Source organism: Crinia signifera, chromosome 2, assembly GCF_055691185.1.
Source record: "Crinia signifera chromosome 2, ASM5569118v1, whole genome shotgun sequence".
Lineage (NCBI taxonomy): Eukaryota > Metazoa > Chordata > Amphibia > Anura > Myobatrachidae > Crinia > Crinia signifera.
The window spans coordinates 405,254,799-405,279,432 of NC_139218.1; the positions used below are offsets into that span (position 1 = coordinate 405,254,799).

The 24,634-nt window shown below is 44.7% G+C and overlaps 2 protein-coding genes across 2 annotated transcripts in view; both read left to right on the plus strand.

The window, feature by feature from the left end:
• LOC146058640 (transient receptor potential cation channel subfamily M member 2-like) overlaps positions 1-24,634 on the plus strand; it is a 561,103-nt gene that overhangs the window by 457,434 nt on the left and 79,035 nt on the right. The window lies entirely within an intron of this gene.
• LOC146058350 (transient receptor potential cation channel subfamily M member 2-like) overlaps positions 1-24,634 on the plus strand; it is a 166,801-nt gene that overhangs the window by 136,994 nt on the left and 5,173 nt on the right. The window contains exon 4 of the mRNA XM_083170632.1: positions 14,457-14,562. Coding sequence (XP_083026758.1) covers positions 14,457-14,562 — 106 coding nt within the window. The remainder of the gene's footprint in view (positions 1-14,456; positions 14,563-24,634) is intronic.

The following is a 24,634-nucleotide window of genomic DNA, read 5'->3' on the forward strand; positions in this document are numbered from 1 at the left end:
GAATGCAATGGGATTATGGACAGATCAGCAGCACATTATACTTTTATAGGAAATGGGGGGACTCAGGGTGAATGCAATGGGATTATAGACAGATCAGCAGCACATTATACTTTTATAGGAAATAGGGGACTCAGGGTGAATGCGATGGGATTATGTACAGATTAGCAGCACATTATACTTTTATAGGGAATGGGGGGACTCGGGGTGAATGCGATGGGATTATATACAGATCAGCAGCACATTATACTTTTATAGGAAATGGGGGGACTCGGGGTGAATGCGATGGGATTATGTACAGATCAGCAGCACATTATACTTTTATAGGAAATGGGGGGACTCGGGGTGAATGCAATTTGATTATGGACAGATCAGCAGCACATTATACTTTTAGAGGAAATGGGGGGACTCGGGGTGAATGCGAAGGGATTATGTACAGATCAGCAGCACATTATACTTTTATAGGAAATGGGGGGACTCGGGGTGAATGCAATGGGATTATGGACAGATCAGCAGCACATTATACTTTTATAGGAAATGGGGGGACTCGGGGTGAATGCGATGGGATTATGAACAGATCGGCAGCACATTATACTTTTATAGGAAATGGGGGGACTCGGGGTGAATGCGATGGGATTATATACAGATCAGCAGCACATTATACTTTTATAGGGAATGGGGGACTCGGGGGGAAAGCGATGGGATTATGTACAGATCAGCAGCACATTATACTTTTATAGGGAATGTGGGGACTCGGGGTGAATGCGATATGATTATGTACAGATCAGCAGCACATTATACTTTTATAGAAAATGGGGGGACTCGAGTGAATGCGATGGGATTATGTACAGATCAGCAGCACATTATACTTTTATAAAATGGGGTGACTCGGGGTGAATGCGATGGGATTATGTACAGATCAGCAGCACATTATACTTTTATAGGAAATGGGGGGACTCGGGGTGAATGCGATGGGATTATGTACAGATCAGCAGCACATTATATTTTTATAGGAAATGGGGGGACTCGGGGGGAAAGCGATGGGATTATGTACAGATCAGCAGCACATTATACTTTTATAGGAAATGGGGGGACTCGAGTGAATGCGATGGGATTATGTACAGATCAGCAGCACATTATACTTTTATAGGAAATGGGGGGACTCGAGTGAATGCGATGGGATTATGTACAGATCAGCAGCACATTATACTTTTTTTTTTTTTTTATTTCTTTTTTTTCCAAATATATAGACATTTTTACATAAACAAAATTCCATTATCTTGCCTTTCAAGGCCTCTTAACATTCTTTAAACACATTGCTTAATCTTTATAAACAATTAGGAATACCCATCAGTTATTCTGGTCGTATCCCCTCTACTAATTGTTCTTTCCCTCCTCCTTTCCTATTATTCTGATGGAAAATCTCTCTCATTACTTGATAGGAGCTATTGTGTATTGGCTTATTTCTCTCTCTTATTATACATATATTCTTAGTAATTTCTGTGGTGTGATATCTCTGTAAAATATAATTGTGTTTACCCTCCCTCTTCCCTCCCCCCCCCCCCCCCCCCCCCTTCCTCCCTCTATTTTTTTTTTTTTTTTTTATTATGTGTGTTCTGTGTATTTATGATCTGTGTATGTATTTTGTGAGGAAGAAAAAAAAATAAAAAAAAAAACCTATATCGTGTTTTGTGTTGATATTTTATACTTCTTATCCTGTTCCCTTCCGGAACTTTGCATAGTGTTCTTGTTCTTGTGTGATGTGTGTTTTTCTTCTGTGACTTTTATGTGTAACAAAATAAATACTTGGATTACTAATCACTAAATTTTATTTATCTCTAGCTTCTTCACTTACTCCTCTCCCTCCCCTTCCCCCCTTCCCTGTATTCCTAATTGTTTTCACAAAGCTCAAAAAAGCAATTGAACCAAAAAAAAAAGCGTTTCTTCACATTGATTATCTATATCTTCTTTTTCCTATAACAACATAAACCACTCTAGGGCCACACACAAGGGTAGGGTCACATACAGGGGTATCGCATTGCTGTTTATACTTTTCTTGGTACTTGTGGCCCTTATTCTGGTTGGTGCGGTCGAGCCGCATATGCGGCTCCGACCGCACCAGACGAATCCCCGCCTACAAGACGGATCGGCACGGCCGTCCGTACACGGACGGCTGCCGATCCGCATGAAAATGGCGGGGCGTACGCCTCCACCATGTTGGGAGCTGCCCCCTGCATTCGATGGTCGATGACCATCGAAGGCAGGGCCGCACGCTCCCCCCGCTCACGCAAGCTTAGAGCACACGGACAATCGTCCGTGTGAAAGCTTGTATTGGGGCGGGCAGCTGACATCCGGCGATGTCAGCTTTCCGCCCCCATCACTGGCGTCATAGCCTCATTACCATGCATACGCCCCGTGTTTGCATGGAAACGCCCATGAAACGCTGGGCGTATACATAGGGTAATGAGGCTATTAAGCCCCTCACACCCCTATACGCCCCCTTTGCGGCGTCTAAATTTTTTACTCTGCGAATTCCCCTGCACATGCGCAGAGTGACCTCTGCGCATGTGCAGAGTGTAAACATCGGTGGTACGGCCGCACGCGGTCCGTACCGCTCAGATCAAAATAAGGGCCTGTGTATTTTGGCGGCGCCCCCGATGTCCGTCGTACGACGAACAGATCGCATCGCATCGTATGCCATGCACCCGATGGCATGCGATGCGATGCGACGCGATTTTGACCCCCTATACGACCAAAAATCGTATAAGCACCCTAAAGGGTGCTTTTGAGCACCCAAATGGGTGCTAACAATGTTAAATGCACCCCCACGCCACCCCCCACTATAAACGTGAACCCGAAGCGTGGCGAGCGCAGCGAGCCCGCGAGGGGCGGCGGTACGCGTCCTACGACCTTTTCATACCCCCACTATCCACGTCGGCGTGGAGTTGAGAATAGAATAGTGTGGCGAGCGCAGCGAGCCACCGAGCCCGAAGCGTGGCGAGCGCAGCGAGCCCCGCGAGGGGACGCGGATACCTTCACAGTTATACGCGTCCCCTCGCGGGCTTCACAGGTGTCCGTGGCGACGCGGACACCTGTGAAGCCCGCGAGGGGACGCGTTTACCTGTGAAGGTATCCGCGTCCCCTCGCGGGGCTCGCTGCGCTCGCCACGCTTCGGGCTCGGTGGCTCGCTGCGCTCGCCACACTATTCTATTCTCAACTCCACGCCGACGTGGATAGTGGGGGTATGAAAAGGTCGTAGGACGCGTACCGCCGCCCCTCGCGGGCTCGCTGCGCTCGCCACGCTTCGGGTTCACGTTTATAGTGGGGGGTGGCGTGGGGGTGCATTTAACATTGTAAGCACCCATTTGGGTGCTTAACATAGTATAAGCACCCATTAGGGTGCTTATACAATGTTTAATCGCATCGCATCGCATCCTATGGCATCGTATGCCATGTACAATGGCATACAATTTCAAAATTGTATGCCATCGTGCACTATCGTACGATATCGCGTCGCATCGCATACCATCGCATGTGTTATGGTATGCGATGCGATGGGCGCCGCCAAAATACACAAGTACCCTTTTCTTTACAAGGACTGGTTCACTCTCCTTCTCATTTTAGCCATTTTTATCTAATCCTCCTCATTTCTCGCCTTTCTCTCTTACCAAGTTATCATTTCTCGTCACCTTACTGTCCATTGTGTATTATCAAACAATTTCCTTATATTTTCTCTTGTGGCCATAGGAAATGATTTTATAAAAGATCCCCATTTTTTATAAAACCTGCTGTTTCCTGTCTCAATATCTGGGTGTATAGCTCTTCTTTCCATAAATATTATTTTCAAGACCATTGTTTCTAGTTCCATTATGGATGGGGCAGATCTCTTAATCCAATGGTGTAATATTAGTTTATTCGCTACCCCTAATATCACCGATAATGCTGGTATTATTTTCTTACTCTCAGGACCTAAGTCCCATCCTTGCATATAGAACAAAATACAGGCCTGTGGGTTCTTGATCAATTTCACATGGAACACTCTATTTATATAACTGACCACCTTGTTCCAGAAAACCGCTATCTTTCCGCAGCTCCAAAAATTATGAAAAAAGGAAGCTTTAATTTTACTGCATTTCACACACCTATCCGATTCCCCCAAAATCATATGAGCTCTTTGTTCTGGTGAGATATAAGCCCTTGACATTATCTTAAAATATACCTCCTGTAATAGTGCTGAGTGTAGATTTTTATAATTAGATATACAGTTTTCCATCACCTTATCCCATTCCGCTACTTCTGGTATATCTTTTTTCCATTGTATAATTGATCCCTTCCATTTTTTTACAAAGTTGGTGTTCTGTAACACTTCATAATATCTTACTAATCTATATTTATTGACTCTAGTTATACACATTATTCTTTCTATCGGGTCGTTGTCTTCCACATTTTCCATAGGTTCTTTTTGTGTTTGTATATAATGCCTAACCTGAAGGTACATAAAGAAATGGCCTTTTTCAAGTTCATATTTCTCTTTTAGTTCTGTAAATGACAACATTCTACCTCCCGGATCAAAGACATCTTTAATCGCTATTATTCCTTTATTTTTCCATCTCAGGAAATTAGTATTCTCCAATGCTGGTTGGAATTGTGGGTTTCCCCATATTGTATTATATTTTGATACCGTAAACTCTCTTTTTATCTGTTTGTTCGTACTTACCCATGCATAATACGTATCTTTAAATAAAATTGAGGTCTGTTTATCTATGGGTATTAGATTTTTTGGGGAATGAATCAGTGCTGCTGGTGTGAATGGATAGAAGAATTCTTCTTCCAACTCAAAATTTGTAAATATCGATCTCCTCCCAAACCAATCTAGAATGTATCTAAAGCAAATTGCTTTACTATATACCTCCGCATCTGGCATGTTTAACCCTCCTTCTTTTCTAGGTAGCTGTAATTTGCTATATGCCACTCTATTTTTACGTCCTGCCCATAAGAAGATTGAAAACATCTTATTCACTTTTATTATCCCCTTTTGTTAATCTTATAGGTAACATTTGTAGTATATAGGCTAATTTGGGGAAAAGTATATTTTTGATTACCACTGCTCTTCCCATTAGAGAAAGTGGCAGTGTCATCCAATTTTGCAGTGTCTTTGCTATTCCCGTTATCACTGATGTAATGTTTACTGTATATATGTCTGTCAATTTTACTGGTATGCATACCCCTAGATATTTAAAGTACTTATCCACAGTCGGAAATTGTTTGATAACTGGGTCAACCTTCCACCCTACTTTTTCCCCCGTCAACACCAACATTTCTGATTTATTATAATTTACTTTGTACCCCGCAAAAGATCCAAAATTTTCAATAATTTCTACTTTACATGGGATTGAGTCTGAGGGGCTGGAGACAAAAAGTAGCATGTCGTCAGCAAACAATGCCAACTTCGCCTCCAGTCCCCCCACCCCAATCCCCTTGTACCCTTCCGCTGCCCTTAGTGCAATTGCCAAAGGCTCTAATGCCAAGGCAAATAACAGGGGTGACAAGGGGCATCCCTGTCTCGTTCCCCTCTCTATATTAAAGGCCTGAGATGTGTACCCATTTATCACAATTTGTGTACTGGGGTTAGTATATAATCTTCTTATTAATGCGACAAAGCCTTCTGGGATTCCAAACCTCTTCATTGTATCCATCAGATGTTCCCATGTAACCATATCAAAGGCTTTCTCTGCATCCAGAGAAAGCACTACTTTTCTATCTGGTCCCTGGTTTAGCCGTACCCATTCCATCACCGTCAGCACCTTTCTTATATTTACCACCGACTGTCTCCCCCATATAAACCCTGACTGATCTTGGTGTACTATGGAGGGCAGGATTACCTTTAGCCTTTCTGATAGAATTTTTGTTAAGATCTTGTAATCGGTATTTAATAACGATATAGGTCTGTACGCACTAGGCTGTTCTAAATCCCTCCCCTGTTTAGGCAACACCTTAACCGTGGCCGCGTTAAAATATAATGGTAATTCTTTCCCCATCATTATACTGTTATATACCTTACCCAACTGTTTGCTTATATGGGGTGCCATAATTTTGTAATATTCATTTGAAAATCCATCTGGACCAGGTGATTTTCCTGTCTTAAGGGACCTAATCGTTCTCTGTATTTCCTCTTCTGTTATTGGCGTCCCTAGGGATACAGATTGGGTTTCTGTGATCTGCGGAATTAATAATTTTGCCCAGAATTCTTCTCTAATCTTAATATCGACATTTTGTTTAGAGTATAACTGTGAATAATATTCTTTAAAAACTTTCACTATCCCTTCACTATCTTTAATTAAGGATCTATCTTTTGCTCTAATGGTGGTGATGGAGTTATTAGGGTATCTTCCCCTCAATAAATTAGATAGTAACTTACTTGCTTTATTTCCATATCTGTGTATTGTACTATCTCTCTGAAACGAAAATTTTGCTTCCAATGCGGTTAGTATATTATCAAATACAGCTTTCTTATCTAAATACAACCTCCTATTATCTCTTGTTGGGTTGTGTTTATACTCCTGGTAAATATCTGTCAGTTCTGTTTGGGCTTCTAGGTACGTAGATTCAATATTTCTTTCCCTCATTCTACAGTATGAAAAGATTTGACCCCTCATTACTGATTTGGCTGCCTGCCAGAATATCAGAGGGTCTCCTTCTACCATTTCTATATTATTTTGTGTATATTCCTTCCACATTCCTTCTAGCTCCTTTCTAAACTGTGGTGAATTTATTAAATATGAGGGGAATACCCACCGACGCATTGGTCCCTTATCAGCCTTTTGTGTTATTCTCATCCAGCACAGAGCATGATCCAATATGCATATTGTTTCTATATTTGAATCTATTATTCTGGCAAACATCTGCTTTGGAACTAGTAAGTAGTGGAACCTTGACAGTGTCCCATGTGCTGCCGACAGGCATGTATACTCTCTTTCTATGGGATAGCATGCCCTCCATACATCCACCATCTGTAACTTTTGGGCCACCAGTTTTATAATACCTTCTCCTTCTTTATTTTTCCTTTTCGTTGGCATATTCTTATCTAACTGTAATGAAGCCACCAAATTAAAGTCCCCTCCTAATATTATCATTTCCATTGGGTAATTATATAATTTATTTACCAGCTTCTTATAGAACTCTCTAGATTTGGAGTTTGGAGCATATATATTACAAAGTACATATCTCCCTCCCCCTACTGTAGCTTCTGCAATGGCATATCTCCCTTCAGGGTCTTCCTCTACTGAATGTATTACTGTTTCTAAAGATTGTTTTACCAATATGGCCACTCCTCTTGATTTAGATGTGTGATATGCCGATGCTATCACCTTCCATCTTAACATGTTTAATTTCTTAATCTCTACTGGCATGAGATGGGTTTCCTGTATATACACTATATCCAAGCGCATTTTATTCAAATACATTAATATTTTCTTCCGCTTGGATGGAGTGTTTATACCTCCCACGTTTAGAGTACCTATTTTTAGCCCAGTCCTAATAATTTCTTTTTAAGACTTTTCATCTTTGCAATGCTATCCTTACCCCACACCAAATATGACACAATAGGAAAATATTTACACAATACTAAACAAAACATAACTCCATACTTCCCAAGCGTGGAGTATCTGGGTACACAACTCATTTGGGGATCACTTCTTCCCCACTGAACCATTTTTAATATCACCGGACTTCTCTTTTATGTCTGGCTCGCTTTCAGCCAGCCTTTATTTATATCCCTTGTTCCAGGGGTATCCCCTAGCCCGCTGCAGCTCCATTTTTCCTTATCCCATTATCCTTTTTTTTTTTTTTTAACTTTCCAAACGTTCCCTGGCGAATTATCCCCACATTCTCCTTTAAGAATTTTTCCGCTTCTATGGCATTGGTAAATTCTTTAGTTGTTTCCCCTATAAACAGTCTTAGTCTTGCGGTGAACACTAAGGCAAACTTTATATTTGCGTTAAATAATCTGGTACATAAGGGTGTAAGCTCCTTCCTTGCCCTGTTTACTTCTGCAGAGAAGTCTTGCGATATGAAAAATTTCTTCCCATTCCAGGTCAGGTCTCTCTTTTTCCTCGAAGCCAGCCATATCGCCTCCTTATGCCGATAATTCATGCATTTAAATATTACCACCCTTGCTCTTTCATTGGGGGATTTATGTAAAGGTCCCAATCGGTGTGCCCTTTCTATTTCTATCCCCTTGCATTCTTCTACTATCTGTAGTATTTCTGGCAAGGAATGTTGGAGAAAATGGAACAATTCTTGTCCTTTTATGGCTTCCTCTAGCCCTACTATTCGGAGGTTATTCCTCCTATTTCTATTTTCCAAGCTATCAATCTTGGCCTGCATCTGGGTTACTGTATTTTGTAGTTTAGATGTAACTTTCTTTGTTTCCGCCATGTCAGTGAAGAGTTCTCCCACTCTACTTTCAGTCTCCTGCTGTCCTTTTGTTATTTGTTGCAGCTGCTCCTTTACTTCTTGAATAGACTCTGAAAATTTTTTGGCTTGCATCTCCATTAATGGTCCCATTGTTGCCTGGATCGCCTTTACTACTTCTCCGTAGGTTACAGGTGTTTCTTCTACTGTTTGTATGTCTGTGGCTGTAGATATTGGTTGGACCAGTTGATGTGAGCCTCTTTTATCCTTTGCAGCTGCCATTTTAACATTTGTATCCTTTTTTACTTTACTCGTTCTCGGCATCTGTGGAGACAGATACCTATCCATATATTGTTGTAAGTCCAGTAACAGAAACAAAAAAAGTTTAAATTCTTAAACTTTTTTTTTGCTTTTTTCCTTGCCAGAGGGTCCTTTTTTTTTTTTTTTTTTTTTTTAATTAATTATATGTATATATATATATATTTTTTTTTTTAATCTTTCTTAATATCTATGGTGTCCTTTCTTACGGAAAGTCTGCTTCTTTTACAGTCTTCTATTCAGCTTCTGTTTTCAAACTGTCCCCTTTTTTTATTATTCTTATTATTATTTTTTTGATTTTTTTTTTTTTTTTTTTTTTTTATGTATATTGGGTCCGATTTTTATTTTGTGCGTCTCTTATCTGGTTTCTCAGTTCTTCAGCCTGGTTTCTGTTTTTTATTCCTCTCTCACCTCCCTTTTTCCCCCATGTCTTCAGTTTCTAAATTCGGGGTTAAATTTCTCCTTGCAATATCGCCACCTGCTGGTTATATCCAATTCTTATATCATGTAGTCCTTTGGCTCCTGCTGTGTTTCTTGTTAGTAATTAACCCCTTACTGTTACCATGAGAGTACCACTACTCCTCTTATCTACTGTGGCTCCCTTCTTGGGTCCTGTTGCTGTAATTGTATACCTACGGGGGTTATACTTTACATCCAAAACAGTCCAGTCCAAAACTCTTTACCGCTATTAATTTTAGTATCCAGCCGGCGCTATTATGCACTCCCTGTTCCAGTCTGACTCTGGCTTTAGTTTTGGGCAGCAGCCTACTCTCCAGTCAATTTTCTGCCTTAATATAACGCAATTTATATACAATTCTTTTTGCCTGCAGTAAGCTTGTTTACTCACTGCTTATGCTGCCGCCGTTTATTCTCCTTGGGCAGGCTCTCCCCGCTGTGATCACAGCCGCCGTCTGCAGCTTGATCTTTGCGGGCGCAGTTTCTCCGCGTCTCCCTTATGGTGTAGGCTGCCGGCTGCCGCTTGATGTTTCAGAGCTGGGGTCAGGGCTGCATCACCGCACCTTGGTTCTGGTCTCTGCTGCTGCGTCTCTCATCCCCGTCACATCCCTCGGCTCTCCACCAGCTTCTCTCCGTCTCCTCCGTTCGCCAGGTCAGAGCGCACCCTCCGCGTCCTCTTCCGGGTTCACCCAGTTCAGCCGCTGTCTCGCGTCCGCACACTCGGGCTCTGCCTCTCCAGACCCCTCCGTCCAGGTCAGTTTTTTTTTCTCATCGGACCCCTCTGTTTTTAGGGGGTGGGGGTTTGTATCTGCCGGGGGTTAGTCCATCTCCTTGTCTGGAGCCTGCTGCAGCAACGGAGCTACCCCTTCACACGTCCTCTCACATTGGAGCCGGATCCGGAAGTCCCCAGCACATTATACTTTTATAGGAAATGGGGGGATTTGGGTGAATGCGATGGGATTATGTACAGATCAGCAGCACATTATACTTTTATAGGAAATGGGGGACTCGGGGTGAATGCAATGGGATTATGGACAGATCAGCAGCACATTATACTTTTATAGGAAATGGGGGGACTCGGGGTGAATGCAATTTGATTATGGACAGATCAGCAGCACATTATACTTTTATAGGAAATGGGGGGACTCGGGGTGAATGCAATTTGATTATGTACAGATCAGCAGCACATTATACTTTTATAGGAAATGGGGGACTCAGGGTGAATGCGATGGGATTATGTACAGATCAGCAGCACATTATACTTTTATAGGGAATGGGGGGACTCGGGGTGAATGCGATGGGATTATGGACAGATCAGCAGCACATTATACTTCTATAGGAAATGGGGGACTCGGGGTGAATGCGATGGGATTATGTACAGATCAGCAGCACATTATACTTTTATAGGAAATGGGTGGACTCGGGGTGAAGGCGATGTGATTATGTACAGATCAGCAGCACATTATACTTTTATAGGAAATGGGTGGACTCGGGATAAATGCGATGGGATTATGTACAGATCAGCAGCACATTATACTTTTATAGGAAATGGGGGGATTTGGGTGAATGCGATGGGATTATGTACAGATCAGCAGCACATTATACTTTTATAGGAATTGGGGGGACTCGGGGTGAATGCGATGGGATTATGTACAGATCAGCAGCACATTATACTTTTATAGGAAATGGGGGGAACTCAGGGTGAATGCAATGGGATTATATACAGATCAGCAGCACATTATACTTTTATAGGAAATGGGGGGACTCGGGGTGAATGCGATGGGATTATGGACAGATCAGCAGCACATTATACTTTTATAGGAAATGGGGGGACTCGGGGTAAATGCGATGGGATTATATACAGATCAGCAGCACATTATACTTTTATAGGAAATGGGGGGACTCAGGGTGAATGCAATGGGATTATGTACAGATCAGCAGCACATTATACTTTTATAGGAAATGGGGGGACTCGGGGTGAATGCGATGGGATTATGTACAGATCAGCAGCACATTATACTTTTATAGGAAATGGGTGGACTCGGGGTGAATGCGATGGGATTATGTACAGATCAGCAGCACATTATACTTTTATAGGAAATGGGGGACTCAGGGTGAATGCGATGGGATTATGTACAGATCAGCAGCACATTATACTTTTATAGGAAATGGGTGGACTCGGGGTGAAGGCGATGTGATTATGTACAGATCAGCAGCACATTATACTTTTATAGGAAATGGGTGGACTCGGGATAAATGCGATGGGATTATGTACAGATCAGCAGCACATTATACTTTTATAGGAAATGGGGGGATTTGGGTGAATGCGATGGGATTATGTACAGATCAGCAGCACATTATACTTTTATAGGAATTGGGGGGACTCGGGGTGAATGCGATGGGATTATGTACAGATCAGCAGCACATTATACTTTTATAGGAAATGGGGGGAACTCAGGGTGAATGCAATGGGATTATATACAGATCAGCAGCACATTATACTTTTATAGGAAATGGGGGGACTCGGGGTGAATGCGATGGGATTATGGACAGATCAGCAGCACATTATACTTTTATAGGAAATGGGGGGACTCGGGGTAAATGCGATGGGATTATATACAGATCAGCAGCACATTATACTTTTATAGGAAATGGGGGGACTCAGGGTGAATGCAATGGGATTATGTACAGATCAGCAGCACATTATACTTTTATAGGAAATGGGGGGACTCGGGGTGAATGCGATGGGATTATGTACAGATCAGCAGCACATTATACTTTTATAGGAAATGGGTGGACTCGGGGTGAATGCGATGGGATTATGTACAGATCAGCAGCACATTATACTTTTATAGGAAATGGGGGGACTCGGGGTGAATGCAATTTGATTATGGACAGATCAGCAGCACATTATACTTTTAGAGGAAATGGGGGGACTCGGGGTGAATGCGATTTGATTATGGACAGATCAGCAGCACATTATACTTTTAGAGGAAATGGGGGGACTCGGGGTGAATGCGATGGGATTATGTACAGATCAGCAGCACATTATACTTTTATAGGAAATGGGGGGACTCGGGGTGAATGCGATGGGATTATGTACAGAACAGCAGCACATTATACTTTTATAGGAAATGGGGGGACTCGGGGTGAATGCGATGGGATTATATACAGATCAGCAGCACATTATACTTTTATAGGAAATGGGGGGACTCGGGGTGAATGCGATGGGATTATGTACAGATCAGCAGCACATTAAACTTTTATAGGAAATGGGTGGACTCGGGGTGAATGCGATGGGATTATATACAGATCAGCAGCACATACTTTTATAGGAAATGGGGGGACTCGGGGTGAATGCGATGGGATTATATACAGATCAGCAGCACATTATACTTCTATAGGGAATGGGGGAACTCTGGGTGAATGCGATGGGATTATATACAGATCAGCAGCACATTATACTTTTATAGGAAATGGGGGGACTCGGGGTGAATGCAATGGGATTATGGACAGATCAGCAGCACATTATACTTTTATAGGAAATGGGGGGACTCGGGGTGAATGCGATGGGATTATGGACAGATCAGCAGCACATTATACTTTTATAGGAAATGGGGGGACTCGGGGTAAATGCGATGGGATTATATACAGATCAGCAGCACATTATACTTTTATAGGAAATGGGGGGACTCAGGGTGAATGCAATGGGATTATGTACAGATCAGCAGCACATTATACTTTTATAGGAAATGGGGGGACTCGGGGTGAATGCGATGGGATTATGTACAGATCAGCAGCACATTATACTTTTATAGGAAATGGGTGGACTCGGGGTGAATGCGATGGGATTATGTACAGATCAGCAGCACATTATACTTTTATAGGAAATGGGGGGACTCGGGGTGAATGCAATTTGATTATGGACAGATCAGCAGCACATTATACTTTTAGAGGAAATGGGGGGACTCGGGGTGAATGCGATTTGATTATGGACAGATCAGCAGCACATTATACTTTTAGAGGAAATGGGGGGACTCGGGGTGAATGCGATGGGATTATGTACAGATCAGCAGCACATTATACTTTTATAGGAAATGGGGGGACTCGGGGTGAATGCGATGGGATTATGTACAGAACAGCAGCACATTATACTTTTATAGGAAATGGGGGGACTCGGGGTGAATGCGATGGGATTATATACAGATCAGCAGCACATTATACTTTTATAGGAAATGGGGGGACTCGGGGTGAATGCGATGGGATTATGTACAGATCAGCAGCACATTAAACTTTTATAGGAAATGGGTGGACTCGGGGTGAATGCGATGGGATTATATACAGATCAGCAGCACATACTTTTATAGGAAATGGGGGGACTCGGGGTGAATGCGATGGGATTATATACAGATCAGCAGCACATTATACTTCTATAGGGAATGGGGGAACTCTGGGTGAATGCGATGGGATTATATACAGCTATGCAGATTTACCGGCCGTGAGGCTGTATCACTGTGTGCCACTGGGCATCACTCACAGGAGCCAGGTCCGGTACACTGCCCAGCACGTGGAGATACTTACCCAGTGATGAGCCCCACAAGTGAGACTGGAGCTGGAGGAAATAATGGGCAGGGCCAAGATCTGAGCTGTGAGCTGAGGAGGAGAGCTGCTACTGCGGAGCCAGTTCTCTCCTCGCTCCCCAGAGGCAAAGTATCAGGGACAACTTTCGACACAGAACACAGCAGAGACCGCTTGGGACAGTGGCTGGATTTAAATGCTGGCGCCTGTGCTCAAAGCCAGGCAGGAGCAGCCACTGCATCTGCTTCTGATTGGCTGCCGGTCCACGAGCTCTGCTTCTGATTGGCTGCCGGTCCACGAGCTCCCATTGCCTAGCGGCCGGAGCTTCATTTTAATTAAACTCTGCTGCTGCAAGCTGATGGGCTCGCTTTACATAACTGGCATCCGTGGCTGCGGGTAAGGTCGGCTGGCGGAGCACTTCATCGCGATCGACCTTTTGGCCAGCCCCGGTCTTGAGATTGTGCATGCATTATTGGAACAGCGCCATCACAGGCTGGAGAAAGGTACTGCACTGCACCTAGAATCCTATATATAATATAGGGATGGAAGTTTTTCTAATGAAACAAATATAAATTCCAAATTTAAGTAGCAGCAACTCGTTACCTGATTATTCTGGTTTATATTTATAAGGAGGAGATGGCTGGTTGGTGAAGATTGTTCTATAATATGTGTCCATCTTGTTTCTTGATCCCCAGATGGAGTAAGAACGTAGGGGGAGGTTCCGTCCGGAAGACACCCCGAAAGAAGTTGGAGGTTTTGGTTGTGAAGTTGAGAGGAAATGAGCTGTGGTCATTACCAGGGGTAATAATAATATGTAGCAGCAATAAGCCCCACGCAGGGCTAGGAGATGATGCCAGAGAGTAATAGCACATGGACTTCTGGGCAATTTACTTTGGGTAATGTATATTGAAGGGTACTCTGGGTAATGTGTAGAGCCATACCTCCCAACTTTTGAAGTCGGGAGGTCGGGACATTCGCGCGGCAAAGCCGTGCGCGCTCCCGAAAAGGGGACGTGGCCTCGAGAAAAGGGGACGTGGCCTCACGGGGTGACACGAAATCCGGCGTTTTCGCCGCTCGTCGTAATAATTATCGTGGTTTATATCTCCCAACCGTCTCGGGAAGCCGGGACTGCGGTAAGCCGTAAATCGTGAATGTCCCGCCGAATCCGGGACGGTTGGGAGGTATGGTAGAGCAGGGCACTCTGGGTAATGGAAATTTAAGGGCACTCTGGGTAACAGGATGTATATCGCATTGCAGGGCACTCTGGGTAATGTGTATTTCAGGGCACTCTGGGTAATTTGTATTGCAGGGCACTCTCTGTAACAAGATGTATATTGTATTGCAGAGCACTGTGGGTAATGTGTATTGTATTGCAGGGCACTCTGGGTAATGTGTATTCCAGGGCACTCTGGGTAATGTGTATTGCAGGGCACTCTGGGTAATGTGTATTGCAGGGGACATTGGGTAATGTATATTGCATTGCAGGGCACTCTGGGTAAAGTGCATTGCAGGGCATTCTGGGTAACAGGATGTATATTGTATTGCAAGGCACTCTGGGTAATGTGTATTGCAGGGGACGTTGGGTAATGTGCATTGCAGGGCACTCTGGGTAATGTGCATTGCAGGGGACATTGGGTAATGTGTATTGCAGGGCACTCTGGGTAATGTGTATTGCAGGGCACTCTGGGTAATGTGTATTGCAGGGGACATTGAGTAATGTATATTGCAGGGCACTCTGGGTAATGTGCATTGCAGGGGACATTGGGTAATGTATATTGCATTGCAGGGCACTCTGGGTAATGTGTATTGCAGGGCACTGTGGGTAATGTATATTGTATTGCAGGGCACTCTGGGTAATGTGTATTGCAGGGGACATTGAGTAATGTATATTGCATTGCAGGGCACTCTGGGTAATGTGTATTGCAGGGCACTGTGGGTAATGTATATTGCATTGCAGGGCACTGTGGGTAATGTAAGGATAAATGTGTAGCCCCTCGACGTGATGGCCCCTTAGGTACCCGTGAGAATGTAACTTAAAACTACACACCAAACACACGGTGGCGAGTTAAGAAACACTCTGTTTAATATCACAAAAGCAGCTAGTTAAAAGCAGAATACATGGGAGTATACAAAATGTACGTGTTACATCCTGATTGGTCTGTTAACAGTTGCCGGGCAGATTCAACAGGGGGGGGCATACAAAATATTACACAAAGAAATGAGTAGCAAAAAGGGGAGGGTTTCTATTATACAGGAGTTTATGCATGAACACACCGCATACCAATTCCAAGAGGGGGAGGGTGGGGAGTAGAAGCTCAGTATGAGGTGATAAGGCACGCTCAGGCTTATTATCTGTAACCTTGTAATGTAGCCATGGAAAAACAGTCTAACCATAATGAGAACAGTTCTACGTGCAAATTCTTATATGCTACATGGGTTCCAAATTTTAACCCTTCAATCCCCTCTTAGAATCATGAATTTAGATGATATGATTCTTCTTACCAAATTCCTTATTTCCGTGCTTAGCGAGATATTGCTTGTAGCCTTCAGGGGAATTTGCGTGTGCAGGGGCAATGGATTCATACATAAGAGTATTCTCAATACCTTTAGTAGCAAGTTTTCTACAACATGGTATAATGCAAAAAAAAAAAAACAATACAGATAATTGTAAGAATAATCAATATATAGATTGCTAATTGAACAAGGGCCTGTTCTATACCATTTGGGTGACCATTCTTATTACATCCCTATGTCCATCGTTTGGAGACACAGAGGTTAATGGTGCAAAAGTCTATCTGGTAAGCGGCTACCTCGGTGCTGAAAAAATTGTACCAGAAAATGTATACGCCTGCCTTTTCAGTCATGTCCACTTCAGTTTTTGTGCAAAGGTATCTGGCAAACAAGAATCAATAGAATAATATACGTTATCCACCATCGTCCAGAATTCTAGAATGACCTCATCTGCTGGTGAGTCGTCTTCTCCATCATGTAGGAGGTCAGGGCTGTCTGCCCCCATTAGTACCTCGCCTTGTTGGGGGTCAGAGTTGTCTACTCCCGTTAGTACCCCTTCCTGGATCTGTTCTCTATCCGGGACGTTACTCGGGATTCTCTTTACCCTGGATGCGTGTATCCACACTGGACTCTCTTCTGTAAGGACAGCCGTCCTTGTTACTGCTACGATCTCTGTTTCTGGACCATAGGTGAAGTTTCCTGGACCTTTATTCCTGGGGAGAACCTTCACAACGACCTTGTCTCCGATCTGGAAAGGATGTGTTGATTCCTGTGGATTAAAAAGATTTTTACAAATAACACCATGTTCAATTTCACTAAGTCTGGTGATGAGGGACCCAACATACTCTTCTCTAATCTGTTCTAGGTCTCCCTCCTGGACTACTAATGGTTTCTTAGCCCAGGGTGTGGGGAAAGGTCTTCCTATTAATATTTCAAAAGGTGAATAACCCAGAGTCTGGTGGGGGGTCATTCTAATTTCTGCTAGGACAATGGGGAGGGTTTGTTTCCATTTATTAAATGTTCCTCCTGTTGCTTTCCTAAGTTTATCCTTTAAAGTCCTATTCATCCTTTCCACAATTCCTGAACTTTGAGAATGATAGGGAATGTGAAATTTCCACTCTATTTGAAGTGCTTTCACTAAAGCTTGTGTGGTTTTTTTTTTTTGCTGTAAAGGCAGTGCCTTTGTCGCTATCTATTTGGAGCGGGCATCCCCATCTAGGGATGATTTCTTGTGTTAGTATGCGTGCAACTTTTTTTGCATCTTCTGCTTTTGTGGGAAATGCCTCTGGCCATCTGGAAAACATATCTACTATGACTAGGGCATACTCCTGTTTTGTACCTTTGTTAGGTATGTGTGTAAAATCAATTTGCAAATGTGTGAAAGGAGTAGTTGGGTACTCCAGGTGTTGATGCTTTGCTTTCATTGGGTTATTAGGGTTGTTGCGCAGACAGGTAATACATCTGCTAATGTACTTATCTACCAATGTTTTAGCATCTGTGATATAAAAGTCTTTGCTCAAAAGTATAGCTGTGGTGATTTTGCTATAATGTCCTACCCCATGGTAGTGAGCAATGAACAATGGGGCGCTTGATTGTGGTATGCATGGTCTCCCCTCTTTGCAGATCAATCCTGTTATAGGATTTTTCTGCAATATTGGAAATAACCAGTCATCCAAGTCTTTTTGTGATGCTGAGCTTTGTAGTTCAGTGATCAGGTTTATCTTTCTACATTTGGCAAGCTCTTGTGAGCGCTATGAGTTCTGCAGCTTGTGCTGATTGATATGGAATGGGTCCCACTTCTAAAATGTCATTTGGGAGGCGTACCACTGCGTAGCCTGCCTGATATGTCGAGTCATTGGGTCTACTACAAGAACCATCCACAAATACATGGTCAGAACCTGGTATTGGTACAGGGGAAATGTCAAGTCTAGGGGAGGTCTCTGACTCTATTGATGCAGAACAGTCATGATCGTCAGGAATGTCATCTTGTGGCCCTTTTAGTCCTAAAAGTGCATTTAGAATGGGTGCGGGGCCTGAGGATGCGTTTGCATGCTTAATGGTGAGTGAGGGGCTTCCTAGCAACAGGACCTCATCTCCACTAAGACGCTGGGCTGACATGTTGTGTGTGTAGCCCTTTAAGTAATGCTACAACATTATGTGTGGTATGGAGAACAGTGGGTGAGCCTAGGGTGAGTGTGGTTGCCATCTCAGCTACCATTGCACAGGCCGCCAGTGCCTGAAGACAGGCAGGCATACCTTGGACCGACACCGGCATCACTTTGGAAAAGAATGCCACGGGGCGCAGCTTACCTCCATGTTTTTGTGTCAGCACACCCGCCATTGTTTTACATTTTGTCCCTTGCATATAAATGAAATGGTTGTACATAGTTTGGGAGGGTCAATGCCGGACTTTTCATCAACATACATTTAAGGCTTTCATATGCATTTAACATTTCTTGTGACCATTGTATCTGTTTAGGTTTGTCATTGAGTGTGGCTTGTCTCAAAATGTTATCATAGTAGGAACAGTCAGAAATCCACTGTCTGCAATAATAGTGTTTGGGCGGACCAGACCCAGTACAGACTGTATGCGTTGTGGGCTGACTTTCCTTTTCCCTTTTGTCAAGACAAAACCTAAATAATCAACATTCTTTTTGCACCATTGCATTTTTGCTTTTTGACACTTTGTGCCCACATTCACAGAGCCAGTTTAACAGTGATATACCATCCTCTCGGCATGCCTCCTTTGTTGAACTACAGATAAGCAGATCATCTGCATACTGTAGCAGGACTGAACCATAGGGGGGGTGCCAGGGAGTTAATGTGGCTTGGAGCACGATGCTGTACACAACAGGGGAGTCAATATACTCCTGTGGCAGTCTGCATCATGTTAACTGCTGGCCTCAAAAGAAAATGCAAATAACAGTTGTGTCTGGGTGTCCACAGGTATGTTAAAAATGTATTTTTCAAATCAGTTACTGAGAAGTAGGCGGCATCTACAGGGATGGCTGAGATGAGTGAGTTTACATCAGGTACAATGGGTGCAATGGGAACAATTAATTGGTTTATTGCTCTGAGGTCCTGTTGACCATATCTGAGGATTTACAGTGTCTAATTCTGGGTTTGAGTCAGAACTGTCAGTCATGAGCAAATGTGGGGAAGAAACATCAATTCCTTTTCCTGCTTCTGATGCACTGATTGTGATTTCTAGCACAGAGAGAAGATCTCTGCCTAGCAAATTGATTGGGCAGTCAGGTATTACAGTAAATTCATGTTTTCCTATGTCATGGCTGTGAGGTTATCAGATTCACTGTAAATCTGTAATTACTATATTTTATTAGGTGTAGTAATTAATGTACTATTTTAGTCCGTCGGTACCCTCTTGTTCTCCATATATGTCTATATACTCCCTATATGTGTGTGTAGTTCCAGATCAGATCGCTCTCGCCCTAATATGGTCTGCCAGGAAATACCCAGGAAATAAGTCACCAAAAGGTTATGTCCCATTACCATACTTTTGTTCCTGCTATCACAGGAGGGTGGAAGCTGAGGGGCAATCTCCACAGGGGGGTTTACAATTCTTTGCAAACCTCTGGGCTCTAGCAGACTTTGTGGAACCGGCCACCACAGGGGGTGATCAGCCCATAATGTAATCAGCCGATTATTGTTCCTGCTGTTTACATGAGGGGGATAGCTGAAGGACAATCACCACAGGGGGTGATCAAATTCCCCTACTATCAACAGGAGGGTTGTCCACAGGGGGTGACCACCACATAATGTAATCAGACTGTGTTTTATATCTTGGGTTGACTCTGCTATGCATATCTTGGCCACTTCCAGACTTTCTGGAACCGACCCCAGCAGGGGGCAGAAGCAGATGGGCAGCAGCAGTACCTGGGAGGGGGGATAAACCTGACTTGAATCCACCAATAGGGATTGAGTGCAAGCCCACTGATGGTATGGAGAAGCGTGGGAATTGGAAGTTTTTAAAATGACTCGCACACAAGCCAGGAGGAGAATTGATGGACTGTCCTGGACTAAGAGGTTATGCTCTGTCTAGGTATCGTGTGGATTTATATGCTATCACTGCTGTGGGGATTAAGTGATAGTTTGCCCTGTGGAACTGATCTGGGACTGTGACTATACAAGGACTGTCTGTTTGGGCCTGCTACCTGAATATCTTTCTACTCTGCAATTTACCTTTGCCACTGTTTATTGTCTATTTGTGCGTGCTGTGGAAAATAAACCATTCTTCTGGTTTCATCTGCTCGGTGTCTGAGTGATTGAGGAACTCGTACCCTCACATTTGGCGGCAGCGACAGTGGGATCATTCAGACACCAACCATCGAGCACAGAAAGCACAGAGAACAGAGGATCAGACCATATGTAAGGAAACGGAAAATGCAATAAGGTGATGTTCAGCAAGTGAGCAGGTGTCAGTCCTGTGAAAGGGAAAATGTTTCCAAGGAAAGAAAATCGATGCCTCAAGACCCCTGTAGCAGAGGAGCTCAGGGATGGAGGTTCTTCAGTGTATCGGCAGGCTGGGAAGCCGGATCTGTTATTTATTGTCAGGAAAATGCAGTATATCTGGAAGTACTGGGAAGACGCTCAGCAGATGGTCAGCGGGTGGAGAGTATCCAGCATACAGGACAAAGTGTGTTACCTGGGGGATGCATTCCTGCACTGTAAAGGTGAGGCCACGTCTTGGAATCTGCTAGGAGAGCCAGAGTTTGTAGAATTTACAGAGGAAGTGATTGCTACAGTTACCCAGATGCTACAAAGAGGACAATATTCTGAGGCTGAAGGACAAGTCCAGAATAAATTGATGCCCCAGATAGAACCAGAGGAAAGGTCTAGAAGGGGGCTACTGCAATCTGGGCAGACAACCGAGGGGTCTGCCACAGAATTAATTGTTACCGCAAGAGAAGGGTCGTTGTCAGGGGGGCCCCTAACTGCCCTTGAAGAAATGAGTATGGAGGAGCTGATAGCAGAAGGTCAGCTGCGAGGTATACCCATCCAATCCTGCACTCGCGGGGAAATCCTTCAGCAGCAGGGCCGGTGCAAGGCATCTAGGCGCCCTAGGCAAACCTACAGGATACCGCCCCCCCCCCCCCCCTCGTCCCCACCCCTTACATACACAATTGACTTAACATTTTTACTATATTTTTAGATCAACAACGATGGTGCCTGGTGCAAGGGTATGTTGGGGACTGAATTGTGGGTGTGGCCAACATGTTAGGGCATGGTACAAAAAGTAAAAAAAAAGTTAGGTGCTGCACTCAAAATGGAACTGAAATGTTCTATGATTGACATACATTGACAGTGCCCCCCTCACTGACTGCAGCAGGTGAAATGGGCTCAGAAAGAATAAGTAAAGCATGGCTGGTATGCACAAGCTCTGTGAGGCAATGGGATTTTCTGGGGCATTTTTGTTATACACTCTTCCCCCCCCCCCCCCACCATATCTCATTTTTTGTTTTTAATACACAGCTGCCCCAACCCCTAACCCTAACCCCCCCCCCGATTGCATATGCATGCATACATATACAGTACTCACCCTGCCTGGGACTCCTTAAGCCTGCCATGTCCTCAGAGGGAACTCATTAATGGCAGGCCATGAGGGGAAGGCAGCAAGCGGCTGGGAGGAGCGGTGTGGTGACTGGGGCTTCGTGGAGCAGCGCTGGAGGTGTCAGACAGACAGACAGGTCCCAGCTGGCTGCAGGCACTGCGGGTTGTTTGGCTCCTCATGTTCCGGCGCTAGGTCACCCAGCAGCTGACACCCGCGGCAATGAAAGGGCGCACAGCCGTGGACATTACTAGCACTAATGAATTATCTGTACTAGCAGTGTCCACGGCTGTGCGCCCTTTCATTGCACCGTAGTTCTGCCTCTGGCTGAGAGCTCAACTACTGTATACATTTGTGGTGCTGCGGCGCTGAGCTGACAGTGCAGCGGCGGGAGGAGGCGGGGCTACACGGGTACTGACTGTATCTGACAGCGCCTGGCAGCGCAACAAGGTAGTACACGGGCGGCTCCGGCGGGGGGGACAGGACGGGCTGGGGACCAAATAATTACTTACATAATAGCTGCACTTGTTGCTGTAGTCGTCTGACTGAGTCTGCAGCAGGCAGCTTCTTCTTGATCCTCTCCTCTGCGGACTGTGGCAGCGTGTGTGGTAGCTTCCTGCTGCTGCTGGCCGGCTCACTACCGCCCTCCAGTGGCCGGCGCCCTAGGCAAATGCCTAACCTTGCCTAGTGGTGGCGCCGGCCCTGTTCAGCAGATCCTTCACGATCAGGGAGATCCTACAAATGCATTTGCTGATTATCGAGCCTGGATCCTCCATTTCGGTGCCCAGTTGAGTGTGTGGGAACAATTGCAGTGTCTGGAGGAGTGCTTCGTGGTGGCAGAGGAAGAGGCGATTGATCGGGGGCTCCTGGATACCCCAGCATGGCAAGATCAGTGTCGCAGGGGGCGTGATGAAAGGCACCGTTTGCAATTGCTTCTCCCCCATCCTAGGGAGGAGCTGCACTACTGCTTCCCTTTTGCTGAGGTGGGAGATGCAGAGCTATTATCCTGCTGCCAGGGGATCTATGAGGACTGCGTCCAAGAAGAGATCGCCGTGGTTAGAGGAGTATCCGACAACATCCAGGCCACCAGCCCACCAGTCACAGATGACGTCGTGTTTCGGGCTGCCCAGCATACTCAGCTGGGGAAGGAGGCTATCGCGGAGAAGGAGGTGTGCGCAGAAGTAGCTGCAGGTGAGCATCTGGCTTTTAAGGGGACAGAGCTGACACAGCCTGTCCTGCAGCCACCAGCGGAATTGTTTGTGATGGAGGGTCCCTCCTCAGCCCTGGACATTGAGACCAAATGCTGGACTGAAATGTGCCATGCCCCTAGTTTGGGTTTGGGGGAGGAAGGACATGACGGGGTGGTGGAAGTGCCAGGGCCAGAGCCCCTATATTGGCCTGCTGTTTGGCCCCTGTTCCTTGGGCAAGAGGGGGAGGTGGAAAGTGGTCCCTGCCCCATTGTGCCCGAGGCAAAAGTATTAGTAGGTTACAATGTTGCAGAGGGGGGGTACCCAGAATCCGAAGAAGAGGAATTGCTACAGCCCTTGTTAGTTCCAATGTATGACTTAGACTGTAATCATGCCCTTGCTGGTTCTGCAAACCAGCCGCCTTTTACAAGATGGGTTTGGTATGATGTCACCCTGTGGGACTCAGGTGGTATATCCAAACCCCAGATTCTCGGCTCTGCATCCCGCTATTCCAGGTTGTTATTGGTTCCTGAACAGCTGGGTACCGGGACTACAATAGTAGGGGAAGGAATGTGAGGTTATCAGATTCACTGTAAATCTGTAATTACTATATTTTATTAGGTGTAGTAATTAATGTACTATTTTAGTCCGTCGGTACCCTCTTGTTCTCCATATATGTCTATATACTCCCTATATGTGTGTGTAGTTCCAGATCAGATCGCTCTCGCCCTAATATGGTCTGCCAGGAAATACCCAGGAAATAAGTCACCAAAAGGTTATGTCCCATTACCATACTTTTGTTCCTGCTATCACAGGAGGGTGGAAGCTGAGGGGCAATCTCCACAGGGGGGTTTACAATTCTTTGCAAACCTCTGGGCTCTAGCAGACTTTGTGGAACCGGCCACCACAGGGGGTGATCAGCCCATAATGTAATCAGCCGATTATTGTTCCTGCTGTTTACATGAGGGGGATAGCTGAAGGACAATCACCACAGGGGGTGATCAAATTCCCCTACTATCAACAGGAGGGTTGTCCACAGGGGGTGACCACCACATAATGTAATCAGACTGTGTTTTATATCTTGGGTTGACTCTGCTATGCATATCTTGGCCACTTCCAGACTTTCTGGAACCGACCCCAGCAGGGGGCAGAAGCAGATGGGCAGCAGCAGTACCTGGGAGGGGGGATAAACCTGACTTGAATCCACCAATAGGGATTGAGTGCAAGCCCACTGATGGTATGGAGAAGCGTGGGAATTGGAAGTTTTTAAAATGACTCGCACACAAGCCAGGAGGAGAATTGATGGACTGTCCTGGACTAAGAGGTTATGCTCTGTCTAGGTATCGTGTGGATTTATATGCTATCACTGCTGTGGGGATTAAGTGATAGTTTGCCCTGTGGAACTGATCTGGGACTGTGACTATACAAGGACTGTCTGTTTGGGCCTGCTACCTGAATATCTTTCTACTCTGCAATTTACCTTTGCCACTGTTTATTGTCTATTTGTGCGTGCTGTGGAAAATAAACCATTCTTCTGGTTTCATCTGCTCGGTGTCTGAGTGATTGAGGAACTCGTACCCTCACAATGGCCCTTTAAGGTCTGTCCCTG